Here is a 14,902-nt window from a genome sequence, read left to right as displayed (position 1 = left end):
TGCACCAGAAAGGCAGACCTTGAATCACCTTTGTCTCTCTTTTTCAAACCACACGGCTACAGAAGGTCCACTCCAGCTACGTCCGTCCACCGGTCCACTGGAACTGACCCTAACCCCGCTTCAGATTTCTGGATCCACGCACACGCATGACAGCCGACGGGCAAGGAGGTCAAAGGTCAGGGTGCATCTTTTATTCACCAGTTTCGGCGTCTCGGGAGGACGTGAGTCTTTGCGACTGATTTGATTGTGAGACGGATTATTGTCAATGAATCAGCTGTTCTGTCTTACAGAAGCAGAAGGAAGTTCTCCGATCTGTGTGCTTGCTCGGGGGGGGAGTTTGGGGGGGGGGTGTTGAATCTGTATAATTTCATATCCACCGTGCAGACGTGGTCAGTTTTGGCTCAGGCCCCCTGCCGCTGTCTGTTAGCTGATTTAACAGAAACACTACGGCCACGTTTCAGTGCACCATCGGATTTAAACATGACGGCGTGTATTGTGCGAAAAGGAAAGTGTAGTTCAACTTGAGCCCGGCAGTCAGTAAGAGTCCATCAGCTTCTTGACATCTACATCCTGTCCGGTTTCCAGCTGGTCCGTCCTGAAGGGGTTTAACAGGAGAGCGCTGTGTGTGTGTGTGTGTGTGTGTGTAAGTGTGCGCGCTGACAGAGTGTAAAAGTGAGTTCCTGCAGGGGACAGACGGCCCAAACGCTCAATCTCCGTCACTTATCGGTCCTGCAGGGCTCAACATGTCGTCACTGTCAAAGAGAAACGCAGGACTCCGGTCTGCTGATTCACATCTTCTGCTTCCAGAAGCCCTTCTAGTCCTCTGGTGTGTTTCTTCTGTGGTGCATTAAGTGGGTAAATTGCAATAAGTACGTGGCTATGTCCATTTTCTGCTACTTTTTATGTCCAGATCACTCTCGGAGAGAAATATTGTACCTCTGGTACATCTACACATAGTATTTTAAATGAGCTCCATCTTTACCAGCAGCAACATTAAAGGAATGGATCATCAATGCATCAGTGGTTGTAATAAAATAATATGTGTTCATGTGAAATGGTTGGTTGGTTTAAACAAAATGTACAACCCATCACAGACGTTGCTCTCTTTATAGATTCATCCCAGTTTTTGGGGCCATTCTTAATTGTTACCTTCACTGGTTTTAATTCCTTTGACAAAATGAAACACATAACTTCATTTCTAACTATTCACTAAAGCCTTCCAGTGTTTTGAGGAACAGCATTGAAATGATCAGGTGACCTGTCACTTAATAAAACGAATAAACTAGGAATCAATTCAACTACTTCCAGTATTTTTGTATCGTTGTAAACTCAAAATATTTTGCCCCGTTCGTTTGATAAAGCATCGTAGAAGGCATTTAGATATTTCAGAAGGTTGTCTGCGGTGGGAGTGACATCACTGGGGCACGAAACCACGTCACCACGCCCCCCCCCGCCCCACCCACCCCCTCCCTCTTCTGGGCCCCGCCCCTGTGGGCCCGCCCCAGCTGCCTTAGTGGGCTGAATGGTTACGCTGACCTAAATTCTCCCCCCCCCCCCCGAGCGAGTCCTCTTAAAGCTGCAGAGACAGACTGAGGGACTGAGACTGATGCAGGCCGAGACCACGAGAAAAGACGGGTGGACGAGCAGGGACACGGACGGCGACTGAGATGAGAGCAGGGACTGAGGGACAGAAAAAGACAGACCGGACAGAGCCCCGGACAAAGACGAAGGTCTGACCGACAGGGGCTGGGACACACAGAGACAGATACACACTGACAGGGGATGAGAGACAGACCGATGGACAGGCAGAGAAGACTCAGAGACAGCGATGAGAACGAAGACAGACTGGACAGAGGCTGACAGCATTGAGACAAAGACAGAAGCTGACAGGCAGAGACTGACAGGGGCTGAGAGACAGACAGATGGAAAAGCACAGACAGAACTGGAGACAGACATGAGAACAGACAGGGAAGGGGACGGAGAGACAGAGAGAGACAGTGACAGACACAGACAGGGACAAGAACAGAGACAGAAAAACAAAAGGACAGACCAGCAGAGACGAGAGAGACTGAGAGCCAGAGACAGACAAACACACAGAGATAAGAGACACCATTACTGTGACAAGTCTTTGACTCTCTGTGTTTTAAAACTAATCACTGCAGTATTTTTGGAATAACTTTTTGGGCAGATGATGAAACATGTCTGAGACGACCGGGGCTTAAAATGATGGATCTTGATTTTATTTTTATTTATTTTTCATTATAATACTTGGGCTGCTTTATAAGTAAAGTATTTTAAATCCTTAAATCAAACAATATAAATCACATTGACAGATCTCTATTGAATGGACCATTCGTGTCTGTATTGTAACTCCAGTATATTTACCACCATTGAAGGACTTCAAAAGGAATATAAAATGTGTATTGTAATGGATAACTATGGTCTAAATGGTATAATTATATAACATTTACAACACTTCATTGTATTAAATGTTGTCTCACTGAGACCTGAAACTGCCTCCACATAACTTATTATAAGAGTATTACACAAAGCAAAACAATAAAGAAATGAATGATGATTTTGGTAATATTACGCCCCAAAATAGGGAGAGAAAACGCTGCTGAAAGTCAGATAATGAAGTCTGAAGAGAAGGAGGCCTCTGAATATCTTATAAAATATAATAATGTGACACTTTACCAAACTGACGTCATATTAACGACTGAAAAATCCAAAGTTATGAAAAGATAACACATTAGAGCCATTCTGGCCCTCCTGCTAAAACATTTAAATAATCTTAGTTTTGTATTAAGGGAAACTAAAGAGTCAAAAATGCAACAAAGATGAACCTTTTTAGATAAATCTTCCTCCGCTTAACAAACCAAATCCAACTAAGAGTCCTCATGAAATGAAAAAGTCAATTAATTCCTGATGCTATTGTTTTTTTAATCAAAGCACTGCATAAAATATGCTGACTATATATTTACCGGCAATGAAAGTCCTTTTTAAAAGTCTTCTGTAATGAAGGAACATTTAATAAAGTAACATTGTAAGTAATTCAAAGGGTTCAATTAAACCAAATCCACACACCCTTCAGGATAATATATTTAAAAAAATGCAAACAATAAACAAAATGCCAAAAAAAGTCTATTAATCAGAAAGAAATAAGTTAAATGAATTATCAAGACTTGGAGGAGAAATTGGTTCTGGTTCGCTAAATGTAATTGTTGTTATTTAGAAGAATAGAAAGTAATTATCAGTATTTTCAGGTTTTCATTCCTCTTCACATCATCAGGCAGAAACTCTGCGTCGGGTTTATCATCCTTTTTAATCAAGTTTAGTTTCTCTGAAAAACAAACAAATGGACAGACAGCAACGGAAACAAACGGTACAGACTTTGTACAAGTGAACACTAACAACACAAGTGCAAAAAAAGAAGGAAAACGTAAACCTTTTTTTTTTTTTTTACAAACCCCAAAATGAAAAACAGTGACATGGTGCAAATTCAAAAAAACGTCAACCTGGATCAGTTTGCGTCGGTTTTTATTCTTCTGCAATTTCTTAATACTATAATTCAATATTTAAATAGGATGCTTTTTGTGCTTTTTAATTTTGCCCCCCCTCCCCCCCCAAAAAAGTTTTTCTGTGCCTACCAGTATGCAAAAAGTGTGTGTGTGTGTGTGTGTGTGTGTGTGTGTGTGTGTGTCAAGGTCAGCCTCTGTTTGGGCTTCAGGAGGCTTTCATGTTGGTCAGAGGTTACATGAGGATTTTCTGCCTTTCACTGTAAAAAAATAGCTAATAAAATGGGCAGAAAGCAGCTTTTCGTGCTTCAGCTGTTCTGAAAATCAACAGAAACATTCACAAGGAGACATTTTGAAAAAACTCAACATTGAAATCAATTAGAACTAAATCCAACATGCGGGTTGTTTACGGTCCACAGATTATGTTTATTTATGCAATAAAAGGCCCCAAACTGAAATAATAATCAATTTATTTAACAGTGCAGTTTAATATTATTGACAGTAGTGACCAGTGAACTTAAACTTATAATAAGTATAATAGTTCACATAAAAATGTCCTCTTTGCATTATTTTTTTTAAATATTGACATTTTATTGAGGAACAGGCATCACAAGCAACCTTTTTCTTTAGGAATCAACCTCATGTGCAGCATCGTGTTCCGTACCGGACCTTCTGTTTGCTTTTATTCTTCGCAATGGGAACATATATTCGATCCGGCTGGTTTTTCAGAACTCACTGACCTGAGATCTGTGGACGGAGCGTTCAATAACGCAGTGATCAATGATCTGATAGTCAAACGCTGCTCATTCGCTGTGCTTATGTAAAAAAAAAATGCAACTCTACAAGTTAGAATCCTTATTGTTATTATTTCACTAGTTTGTGTCATGTAATTCATGTAAATACTGATTAACTTCCACCAAATAATAATTGCATTGAATTATTGGGGGCAAAAAGTCAGTTTGAGCCCATAAAAAGAAAAAAAAAGAAATTCAAATTTTCCACAGGAACATGACTGAAGTAAATAGCTCCCAAATAAAAGGTATAATGCATATAATATTTAGTACATTTTACGTTAATTTAGGTCCTAAAATCAACCAGAAATCTTGCAACAACAAAAAAGGTTAAAATTAAGTTTGAATAAGGAAAATAAACAAAATGAGACAAAGAATTATGTTTTTTTCAACGTTTCCCCTTTAACACCGTCTTGTCTTTTCACTAAATAACCCCCCCCCCCCTACGGAAGTCAGCTGATGCAGGTTTCCGGACGCCATTGAAGCCCGAGTGGTGTTTGTTGGATTATTTCGGAATATTGTGGCAGGAGGCTTGAAAAGCTCGTGACTCCCAGTGTGCTGATTTGCATTTAAATAAGTTGATGGACTTATTTTCCTCTGCTTCAAGAGACCCTCAAAAACATTAATGTCCAATTGCATTCAAATGAAATGAAGCTTAAACTGAAGTCACCTGAGGTGGAAGTCTATGAGAAGCTCATAAAGAACCAACATGTTATCGATCTAGTACTTCCACAGTCAACAACGAGTCAGAATCATTCATGTTTACATTTTTTTAAGTTACTATTTTTTCGCCTGACAACCGTATAAGTGTGCGTGTGTGTGTGTGTGTGTGTGTGTGTGTGTGTGTGTGTGTGTGTGTGTGTGTGTGTGTGTGTGAGCCGCTCCGTGTCTGTTCTGAGACGTCCATCGGTCACTTTAAAAATGTCCCCGGAAACAGCAGCAGGTCAGCTGGTCGTTCAAAATGGAACAGGGCTAAATTGTAGTTTTTTTTGCTATTTTATTTTTTATTAATGAAATAGTTTGTACAGCGGCCCTGAGTGCACATGCGCAGGAGCGTTTACGCTCATTCGGGCCTGCGCGCACACACACACACACAGGCTTGATCAAACCAAGAAAGACTGCTGAAGTGAAGAGGACAATCTGGGATTTGATGATGAACGGAAAACATACAAAAACATCCTCGTGTTACTGCCGCGTTGTTTTGCATAATTTTACATGTGAAGAGTATTATTCCTAAAACATTTATATCCAATTAGATTTCTAAAAACTAGTGAGGATATTAGCATGACTGGATCCCTGCTGTATTGGAGAGTGCGTTTTATTTTTAGTTTATTTTTATTTTGGAAGGAAACTCTTCACATTCAGCATCTATCCACTGGATTATTATTATTATTGTTATTATTGTTATTATTGTGAGGCCTGCCCGGGGTCAAACCTGAGTAGAGATATGATTTGTAGGCTTATGTTTCCTCTGAAAACCCCTGATTGTTTCTGCTGATTTTAAGGCTCAAGTTATTCATTGTTTGCTTATTCAAAGGTTTCTTTTCCTAAAAAAAAAGTGAAATGAAAAATTGGGATTGTCTTTGTTTCTCCTTGATTGTCTCAAATTTCATAAATAGTTATTGACCATGTATGTCTTGTTTCCCCCCCCCCCCCCCTTTTCCTCAACACTGATAAGTATACACTGACAAATAGAATTTAAATACATTGAACAATAAATACAAAACATAAATAAAAGACTCAAACAAAGTACTGAAAATCTTTGTACAAGATATAAATAGCTTGAAATATACTTAAAGCGTTACCTTTGGCAAGTCTAGTTTACAGTTGTACAACTCGCGGGTAACAAAAGTTTGTCCCTTTTTTTCAAACAATTTCGAAAAGAATCCTTAAAAATAAACCCCTTACTCTTCGGGGTGAAATATGGCCAAAAAAAAAGGTTCACTTCATATATATCTTTTGCGTTCAATCATTGATATTTACCACTTATTATTTGCCCTTAACATGACGTCTTTTGTGCGCCATCCACTGTTTAGTGATGGAGATAGGAGGGAAGGGGAAGAAAGAGGTGGGGGGGGGGGTCAGTTTAGGAAAGCGTTTGGAGTTACCCTCTTTTGATGGGAAAGCACCCCGGGGAACCCCGCGGACATGCCCGGGGAGAAGGCCGACAGGGAGCTGTTTCTCAGGGAGTCCGACAGCAGGGACTGCGGCGAGCTGCTGGTCGCCAAGCTGCCAAAACCCTGCGCGCTCTGCTGGAGGTGCGACGGGTGAGGAGGCGCTCCTCCTCCCGGCTGCCCCGGGGCCGACGCATGTTGGGTCCCCGAGACATAATAGCCCCCGCTCTGTCCGGAGAGCAGCCCGACCGGCGACGTGCTCATCCCGTAACCGTTCGTCAAACCCAGCGCCCCGGCGGCCGACCCGCCGAGGATGGAGCGCCCCAGGTCCCCGTTGCTCAGCGGCTCCACCCCGGGCAACAGAGAACCGTAGCCGGCCGCCTGGTTCAAAAAGCCGGGCGAGGATCCGTTGTAGTGCGGGTGGTGGTGGTGGTGGTGGTGCAGGGACAGAAAGGGGGAGATCTGCCAGTAGAGCGGGTTGTTCGCCCGCTCGTTAATCCCCAAGCCGAGAGGAGCGAAGCGCAGCCCGCGCTTCATGGCGAGCTTTCCCCGGGAGGTGGCGGAGCGCCGGCGGAGCTTCCCGGTCGTCCCCCCGATGAACACGTCGTCGCTGCTGGGGTCCAGCATCCAGTAGTTCCCCTTGCCCGGGTCGTCGTAGTGCCTCGGCACCTTCACGAAGCACTTATTGAGGCTCAGGTTGTGCCGGATGGAGTTCTGCCAGCCCTGCTTGTGTTCCCGGTAATACGGGAAGTTCTTCATGATGAACTCGTAGATGCCGTTCAGCGTGAGCCGCTTCTCGGGGCTCTGCCGGATGGCCATCATGATCAGGGCGTTGTAGCTGAACGGAGGTTTGTCGTATTTCCCGTTTTTCCCGCTGCTATTGCCGTTAGTGTTCTGCTCCGGGGTGGCCTTGGCGCCCTCCTCCTCCTCCTCCCCATCTCCCCCCTGCTCCTCCTTGGCCGGCTTCTCTGGGTCCAAACCCGGAGCCGTGGAGTCCACCTCCGGCGGGTCCAGGGACTTCTCCGAGTCGCTGCCCGGGGTAGGAGAGAAGGTCCCTGGGACGCAAACGACCGCTGCGGCGGCGGCGGCGACGACGTAGTCCGGTCTGTCGCACTTTGACGGAAGCAGGAGGCTCTTGATACTGAAGGAGGAGGACCGGTGGACGGTCGGCGGGTCTTTTACATCCTCCATGCCCGGTGGCGGGTCTCCCGAAAACGTGGAATAAATAATAGCAATTTAAAAAAAAAGAATAACAACAACAACAGCAACTCCAAGCTCGTCCACCTCCGTTATCCGGGCTGGAAACGAAAGAGAGACAGAGAGGAGAGAGAAAGCAGGGTCAGGATGAGAGATGCATGGATGGACGAGTGGAGAGAGGGAGAATAGAGCGGAGAGAGGGAGGGGGAGAGAGCGGGAGAGAGAGGGAGAGCGCGTGGCCTCTCGATGTAGAGAAATTAGTAATTAAGGAGGTTCCGACTCGCAGTTACATCACGGAGAGGAGGAGCTCCTTCAACTTGCTGCTTTTATTAACAAATCCTCTTTTCTGTCTCTTCCTCTCCGTCCTTCCGTCTCCAAAGTGAGACTCCTCCGACCTTTGGTGTCATTTGTATCTGCTTCTCTTTAAGCCGTCTCTTTCGGTATTTACGCGCGCGCGCACCTCGACCTAAAGTCGTTCATGTGACCGGGCCGTGCGTGGCGTACCCTTCCTCTCCGCGCACGTGTGCACAAAATCCCATTCCGAGATCGTGCGTAAAAAGCGCACGTCTGTGCGCGCGGGCCTGTGCGCGTGCGTAAAAGGCTCAGGGACTCCGCGCGGCTTTGTTTTCTCAACGACGATAACAGTTTGAGTTCATGTCGGCAAACACAGGCGCGCACGGTCTGTGTGCGCTCATGTGTGTGTTCTGGGGGAGAGAGGAGGAGGAGGAGGAGGAGGAGAAGGAGGCGGAGGAGGAGGCGGGGTGACGCACCGAGCGCGCCGCTATCGTGTACTCATAACAATCATTCTGGAATCACACGCGCACACAAACACACACACAGACACACACCCGGAGGCGGCCGGTTTGGACGCTGTAACCAGAGTGCCCCCCTTCGGTAGCAGTCGGTACTGCAGTCCACGGCGGCCTCTGTGTAATCAAACTGTAACATATTGGGGGGTTTATATTATAAACCCGCGTGTTCTTCTGAATGTGACTTAATAAAAATGTTTTTAGAGCATGATTCATTTTCTTGGTCCAGATCTTAAGGGAAGCTTAATCATGTTCAAACTGAGTCAAATCCTAAAGAGGTTTTATTGTTGCCATTGAAGATACTGGAGTCGTGTCCTTTTACAGTAGAACTCAAATTAAACTGGTCTTCATACAAAACTGCAAGTTAAATAAAAAATAAAAAACTTTAAACCTCTTCAAATCAAATATTTCATTTTCTCTGGAGGCCTCTGACGGTACGAATGCATGTCCTCATTCAGAGGACGTTCAGGGGAGAGAGACTTCGGTCCGAAGCTGGTCACATGTTTGGTCCTGCTGAAGGGTGAATGGGCTGTACTCGTCCGTCCGTCCCCCCCCCCCCCCTCCCCCCCACCCGATGACAGGGTGCCACCTGCAGTAACTGACATCCGCTCCATTCACACACACCTCGGGGGGGTTTAAGCGCCTCACCCCGAGGACACACGGCGGCGTGCAGATTAGCGGGGGGGGGGGGGGGGGGGGGGGAGCGGTCCACTCTCCACTCAGCCCGCATTCAGGTTTGTGGTTTTTGTCCCCGAATTGGAGCGAATGGCTCGGAGGCGGGGTCAAAGGGCGACTCCGGGCAAACTTGCTGTAATTGCCTTTTTCTTTTTCTTGATCGGGAAAATTATTGAGGTTGAAAACCAGTTGAATCCCATTTAGTGGAAACAGTCGCTTTGGGGGGGGGGTTTGGGAGCGAGCAGCATTTTACATTCGCCGACACGCACTGAGCTCTGTGATCGTTTGTTTACAGTCACCACAGATTTTGTATGACAACAGAGCTGCAATCCAGATTACCCCCCCCCCCCCTCCACACACACACACACAATCAGCCCCCCGGCCCACCCACACACACACACACCGCTCTTCCTCCTCCAATCTGCCATATTAAATCTCTGCTGTGTTTATGTACCAGATGGTGCTTCTGTTTACCTGAATCTGAACCTCCAACAAAGGGCTGTTTGGGCTGCGAACACCAACACACACACACACACACACCAGGGTACATTGGGACATTTCTCCTGACTGGTGAGGGATTATTGATGACATTTCACATGCTCTCACTTGCAGTTTTAATATCCAAAATGACGAGGTTTAGATAATCTGGATGAACTGGGTTAATGTTATTAGCACTCGGGAATGACGTTAGTAATCCGTCAGAACGTTTTAACCACGGGCCTCATGACGGACACCGAGCCCGGGGACACAACTTTTTCACTTGGAGACCTCGTCGCCTGATGGGACCAGTGTGTTTTTTTAAAATGAAACCACTACCGTCACTATCATCTGATGACATGTTTCGTCTGCGGCTCGGCGAGGCCGAACTTTTAACCCCAGCTGACCTGGGCCCAAACATCCCAACGTTTAGCATGTCTGCAACCTTAGCTTAGCATGTTTACACGCTAACACGGGCCGAGGTCATCGGTTGTTTCGGCCTCCAAAATCTGAAGATGATGCGATTTCCGTTGTTGCGTCGCTGCTGGTGGACAGATCTCTGCGGCTTTGGAGCTACACAAACTTGTCACGGCGGCGGGTTTAACGGGTGAAAGCTCCTCGGTCAGACGGTTTCGGTGTCGCCGTCAGTTTTTCCGCTGGCCGAGACGACCACCAGCTGCACAGATTACACAAGTGTTGCCAAAACAGCCAAAGTATTCGTGAGCAGCTTTTAGGAGTTAGATGATCAGGAGTCTGGTCTCACAAAACATGACCTTGGCTGCATTCTGAATCAACCTTTTCTCCATTATTCCCTTCTACTTCACAGGGGCAAGTCTAGGATTTGCGTGGCCTTAGTTTGGGGACCACTGACCTAAAAGGTCGGACCTTTCATCGATTCCACCCGCTGCGTCCGTTCACTCTGATGAAGTTCAGTTTTTTCCGGATTGCTCATTCAATAAGGCACCTTAAAAACCAGTCCTTAGGCGCGTGCGCGGCGTCGATAGGTCATGGAACCTGCACGCTAAACAGAGCTTTCACAGGCACCCACGCGCATATGTGCAGCGAGGGCTCGGCGTGTGAGCGCAGCTAACTGGGAAGAGCGAGGCATTGACACTTGAAGGATTACAGAGTCGGGTTCCCCACCGACACCAGCTGCTTCTTACATTCTTCGGAGCCTGGATATGTTTTGTCAGATCCGCCAACAAACCGCACGCACATTACTTTAAACAGTTGTTTAAAGAAACCATTTTGTGATACTTCCATTGAGTTCCTGCTCCTCACTGACTGCTCACTCGCTGCCATCGAGCCGTTTGGGACGGCAGGGATGAAACAACTGAATTAACCACTTCATTCGGGTTTTATTTTGGGCGAGATTATATGAGGGGTATTATGCTAACTTTGCACCAAGGGCTTTTGTGCATTTTACATTAAACAGCTTAAACAGCCAGCAGAACTGCGTGTTTTCGAGCTTGAATCGCGTGTCGCGGCTGAGGGAAAAGCGTCCACTTTTATCCAAGTTACATCAGATCTCAAATCTGCGCTTAAGTCAACATTTACCCGGAGAACACGCGGTCACACGATGTCGTAGACGTCGTGAGTGTCGTGCAGAGGGGGGGGGTGTTCGGAGGCCCCGTTCGGCTGCTCCGTGAACCGGGAACTCCGTGTCAGGAGGTTCATCATCAATGTGGTTTGCCGGGAAAGCTGTGATGAGATGTGACAGCCTGTCGGTCAGCGCGAAGCGTCGGCTTTCAAGCACGAGCCCGCCGCCCCACGTCTCCAAAGCCGCGCCTTTGACCTCCGCGCCGGGTCTCTTGTTGACCCCCCCCCCCACCTGTCCTCGCAATTCTGAGGGTTGCGCGATGTCGTCGCCTGCTGGGTTTCCAGGGCGCTTTCCATTCGAACAAAGTAACTTTCCACCCTGATTTTGTTTACTTTCCAGGTAGCAATGCTGCTCCGTCAACACGCCGAATGCCGAACAGGCCGTGACAGATGTGACAGCATCATCAGCCAACTGCATCATTTTGGCTCGCGGCCGTGACATGATCCAGCTCCAAGTGGTTCAAAGTTGAAACCCCCCGAAAAAACCCGCGGTGGGAGGAGCAGGCGAGAGCCTCGCCGGGCGGAAGGAGGACAGCGGGGAAACGGACCCGCCTCCCCGTCGGAGCGCGTTAGGAGTACAGTGCGCGGAGGAGGAGATGGATCCCGGGCCTCCGCGCCGGCGATACTGTTGCAGCCGCGACGCCGAGAGACGCCAGACTAAATCAGGCTGACTCGCCAGCAGCTCCGGGGTCAGCCACAGTTCACGGCTAATAATAGCATCCAGTGTTAAAGGAGAGCCACACACACACACACACACGCACTGCTCCTCCAATACAACAACACTTAGGATATATGCAGAGGAACATGCATACATGCAACACCCAGGCGTATGTACCACACACACACTACAGTAGAAGGAAAAACGTACGTACTCGTCATTGAGAGAGGGAGGAGGAGGAGGAGGAGAAGGTGGAGGAGGAGGAGGAGGAGGAGGAGGAGGAGGAAGAGCGTCAAGAGCGCCACGAGGCAGAAAGACAACAAACCGTCCGTTACAAATCAAAAACGTCCCGTTGATTCATTCGGGGACGTTTTTTCTTTCCTCCTCCCTGCCTCCCTTGCTCCAGTCCTCCTTCTTCTCCCCCTTTCACCCCCCCCCCCCTCCCCCCTCTCTCTGTTCTTGTGTGAGAGACTCACACACTGACCTACATTGGGGGGAAGAAAAAAACCCCGTGATGAAATCGAGGGCTGAGTTTGTGTGCGGTTGGTCAGTGGGTGAAAGGGTCCGTTTGTTTTAACGCACAGGGCGTTCTGCATCTGTCAGTGTTTTTTGGTGTTTTCGGTGTATTGCGCGACGCGCGGCGCGTGGCACCATGTGGTCACGGCCTGGGGTGTCTGAAGGAGACCTGCTGCCGCGGTGACCTCGCCGGGGTCACGGCCCATTGTTGTGGAAACCTAGCGAACACGTGAAGGGAAAACCTTGGCATTACGCAGCCGGGGTCAGAACGCGGTTAGCGGTAGCTTAGCAGAAAGCCTGAGAGCAATTAGCATAGCTGTTGAAAGAAATCTCATCCCCAAGATGCATCTTGTTTTTTGTTTTTTTTTAATCCATACAATGCGACGGTGACTCTGATTCATTCTCCAGCTGCAGATATTTATCAAACTATTATTTTGTGTTTATGTGTCATGACACACATTTAACAAGGCATCTCCCAGTTAATGTGGAACACATGCACTCTGCCCTCTATTTGCCTCCTGGCTGTTCATTCAGCTTTACACACTAATTATGTATTCAAAGCAAAAGATAAATAATAAATACAGCCTGACTCAATCCATAAATATTCAAATCTAACTATTCACATATGTTATGCATATAAATTGATGATTGGAATTTATAAACATGTCTATTTTATTTTTTAATACAAGCAGGTTTTCTAAAACCATACCTGGTATCCAGTGACGGATATTTAAGAAAACAATAACAACCACTTTCTAAGTGTCAACATTAAAAACGCATCCAATAAGAGATTTTAAACGAGCTCCAACGCATGTTTCTTCAACTCTTCTTCTTCTTCTTCTTCTTCTTCTTCTTCTTCTTCTTCTTCTTCTTATGCAACGCGCCGTCTTGACGCGCACGTGTTCTGCGATTAGCGGCGTTCCCGCTGCTGTCGACTCTGAGCCGACTCGAGGTGTTCCTCACGGGCCGGCGTTCCAAAAAAAAAAAATTGGATTAATGGGTCAGTTTAGCGAAGTTCATCCAGGGTTCAAATTCCAGTTCAAGTCGAGTTCAGCGGGAGAAGGAGGAGGAGGAGGAGGCAGAGCCGCTGGGCTGGAAACAGAGACTCAAACACCTAAAAGAACCGAGACGGAAAGAAATAAACTGAGCATTATTATATGTTCAAGTGCTCTTTCCATCAGATGTCATCAAAGGACTCTAATCTCTCCTCGCTTTCAAAGAAATGCAGAAACAAGTAAAACCCAGAACGACGCCGTGAGGATGACTTGTTGAAATCACTTTTTGGTGGGTTTGAAAAAGTTCTTTGTACTAAAGAATTTGCTCCTCCAGGACTTTAATGAAGCAATAAGGTACTTCCAGGTGACATTTTTGAAAACCGCGGACCCATCGCCGTGGCGACCAGTGACTCTGAAATCACCGCGTTGACGACTTTGCGCAGGACTCACACGTCGTCTCTCATGACCTTTGTGTTCGGAAGAAGCCGATGTACATCAAAGGCCTCAATGTCAGCCTCAGGGTCTCCACCTCGAACACGCAGATCACATCCTTTAATTTCCCAAATGTAACCTGGAAACCAGGATGAGTTACAGTTCGTATACCATCCTCCCCCACCCCCCCCCCCCCCAGCCCCACCCCCCCCTCATGTTAATCCCATTCAAATGGGCGTTATGTAACACTGCCGCCTTTATCCGTCGGAGTGATGGCTGAATGAAAGCCCCGATGAGGGGGAGGGATGCGAACAGGTGGACTCACCTGCTCCACTATGGCGTCTCTAAAGTGTTTAATCATTTAATCAAAACGAAAATACGTAAACGGTTCAGTTTTTTAAAGGAAACCTCTCCTGATGGTGACGCTACTGAACTGGGTTTGATCGGGATAAAGGTTTGTTTGTATTGAGTGTGTTGGCACCCTCCGTCTCACTCTAACACACACACACACACACACACACACACACACACTCACACACACTCACACACATTCACCCCGTGTATTGTTTGGACTCCGAGGAGTCAGACACCAACTGACCGGACAAATGTTCTTTTGCTTTTTCTCAAACAGCCGCTGGCCAACATTCAGCCGCGTGAGTGAGAGTGTGTGTGTGTGTTTTGAATGTGTGCGTCGGTTCTTGACCCCCCTCCAGGTCTGTGTGTGTTGTAGCGGCCCACTGCTCCTGTGTCCTTTGATTAAGGTCAATTTGGTAACTGCAAGTTGGCAACACACACACGCACACACGCGCGCACACACACGCGCACACACACACATGTACGTACAGTTCCACTCATCCGTCCTAAATGAATGTGCGACATTCAAGGACGTTGGTATTGAGATGTTTTCAGAAGATGGGGCGCCTCGGCTTCAGATCAAACTCAGTACATCGACCGCGCGCTCACACACAGCCTTTGAGGGATGTTTCTGGTGCTTCACTTCGATGCTTCGACGCTTCGTTAAGGTGCTGCAAATGTTGCATCATGTCAAAGGTACTTTATCTCTTTCAGACCTGCTAACATATAAAAAGCCTAAACTGTATGGTTAAAGGAATAGTTCAAAG

At 46.9% G+C, this 14,902-nt stretch overlaps 1 protein-coding gene across 1 annotated transcript; it reads right to left on the bottom strand.

Moving 5' to 3' along the window:
- Nucleotides 1–3,684: 3,684 nt before the first annotated feature.
- On the bottom strand, nucleotides 3,685–8,289 carry LOC119214233 (forkhead box protein G1). Its single transcript, XM_037465869.2, has one exon. It carries the CDS (start codon nucleotides 7,612–7,614, stop codon nucleotides 6,391–6,393), a length of 1,224 nt encoding a protein of 407 aa, XP_037321766.2. The 5' UTR covers nucleotides 7,615–8,289; the 3' UTR covers nucleotides 3,685–6,390.
- Nucleotides 8,290–14,902: the final 6,613 nt, after the last annotated feature.

The sequence above is a fragment of the Pungitius pungitius genome, chromosome 13 (assembly GCF_949316345.1).
Source record: "Pungitius pungitius chromosome 13, fPunPun2.1, whole genome shotgun sequence".
Lineage (NCBI taxonomy): Eukaryota > Metazoa > Chordata > Actinopteri > Perciformes > Gasterosteidae > Pungitius > Pungitius pungitius.
Note: the sequence above shows the minus strand (reverse complement) of the source record. Positions and strands in the feature narration are given on the sequence as shown.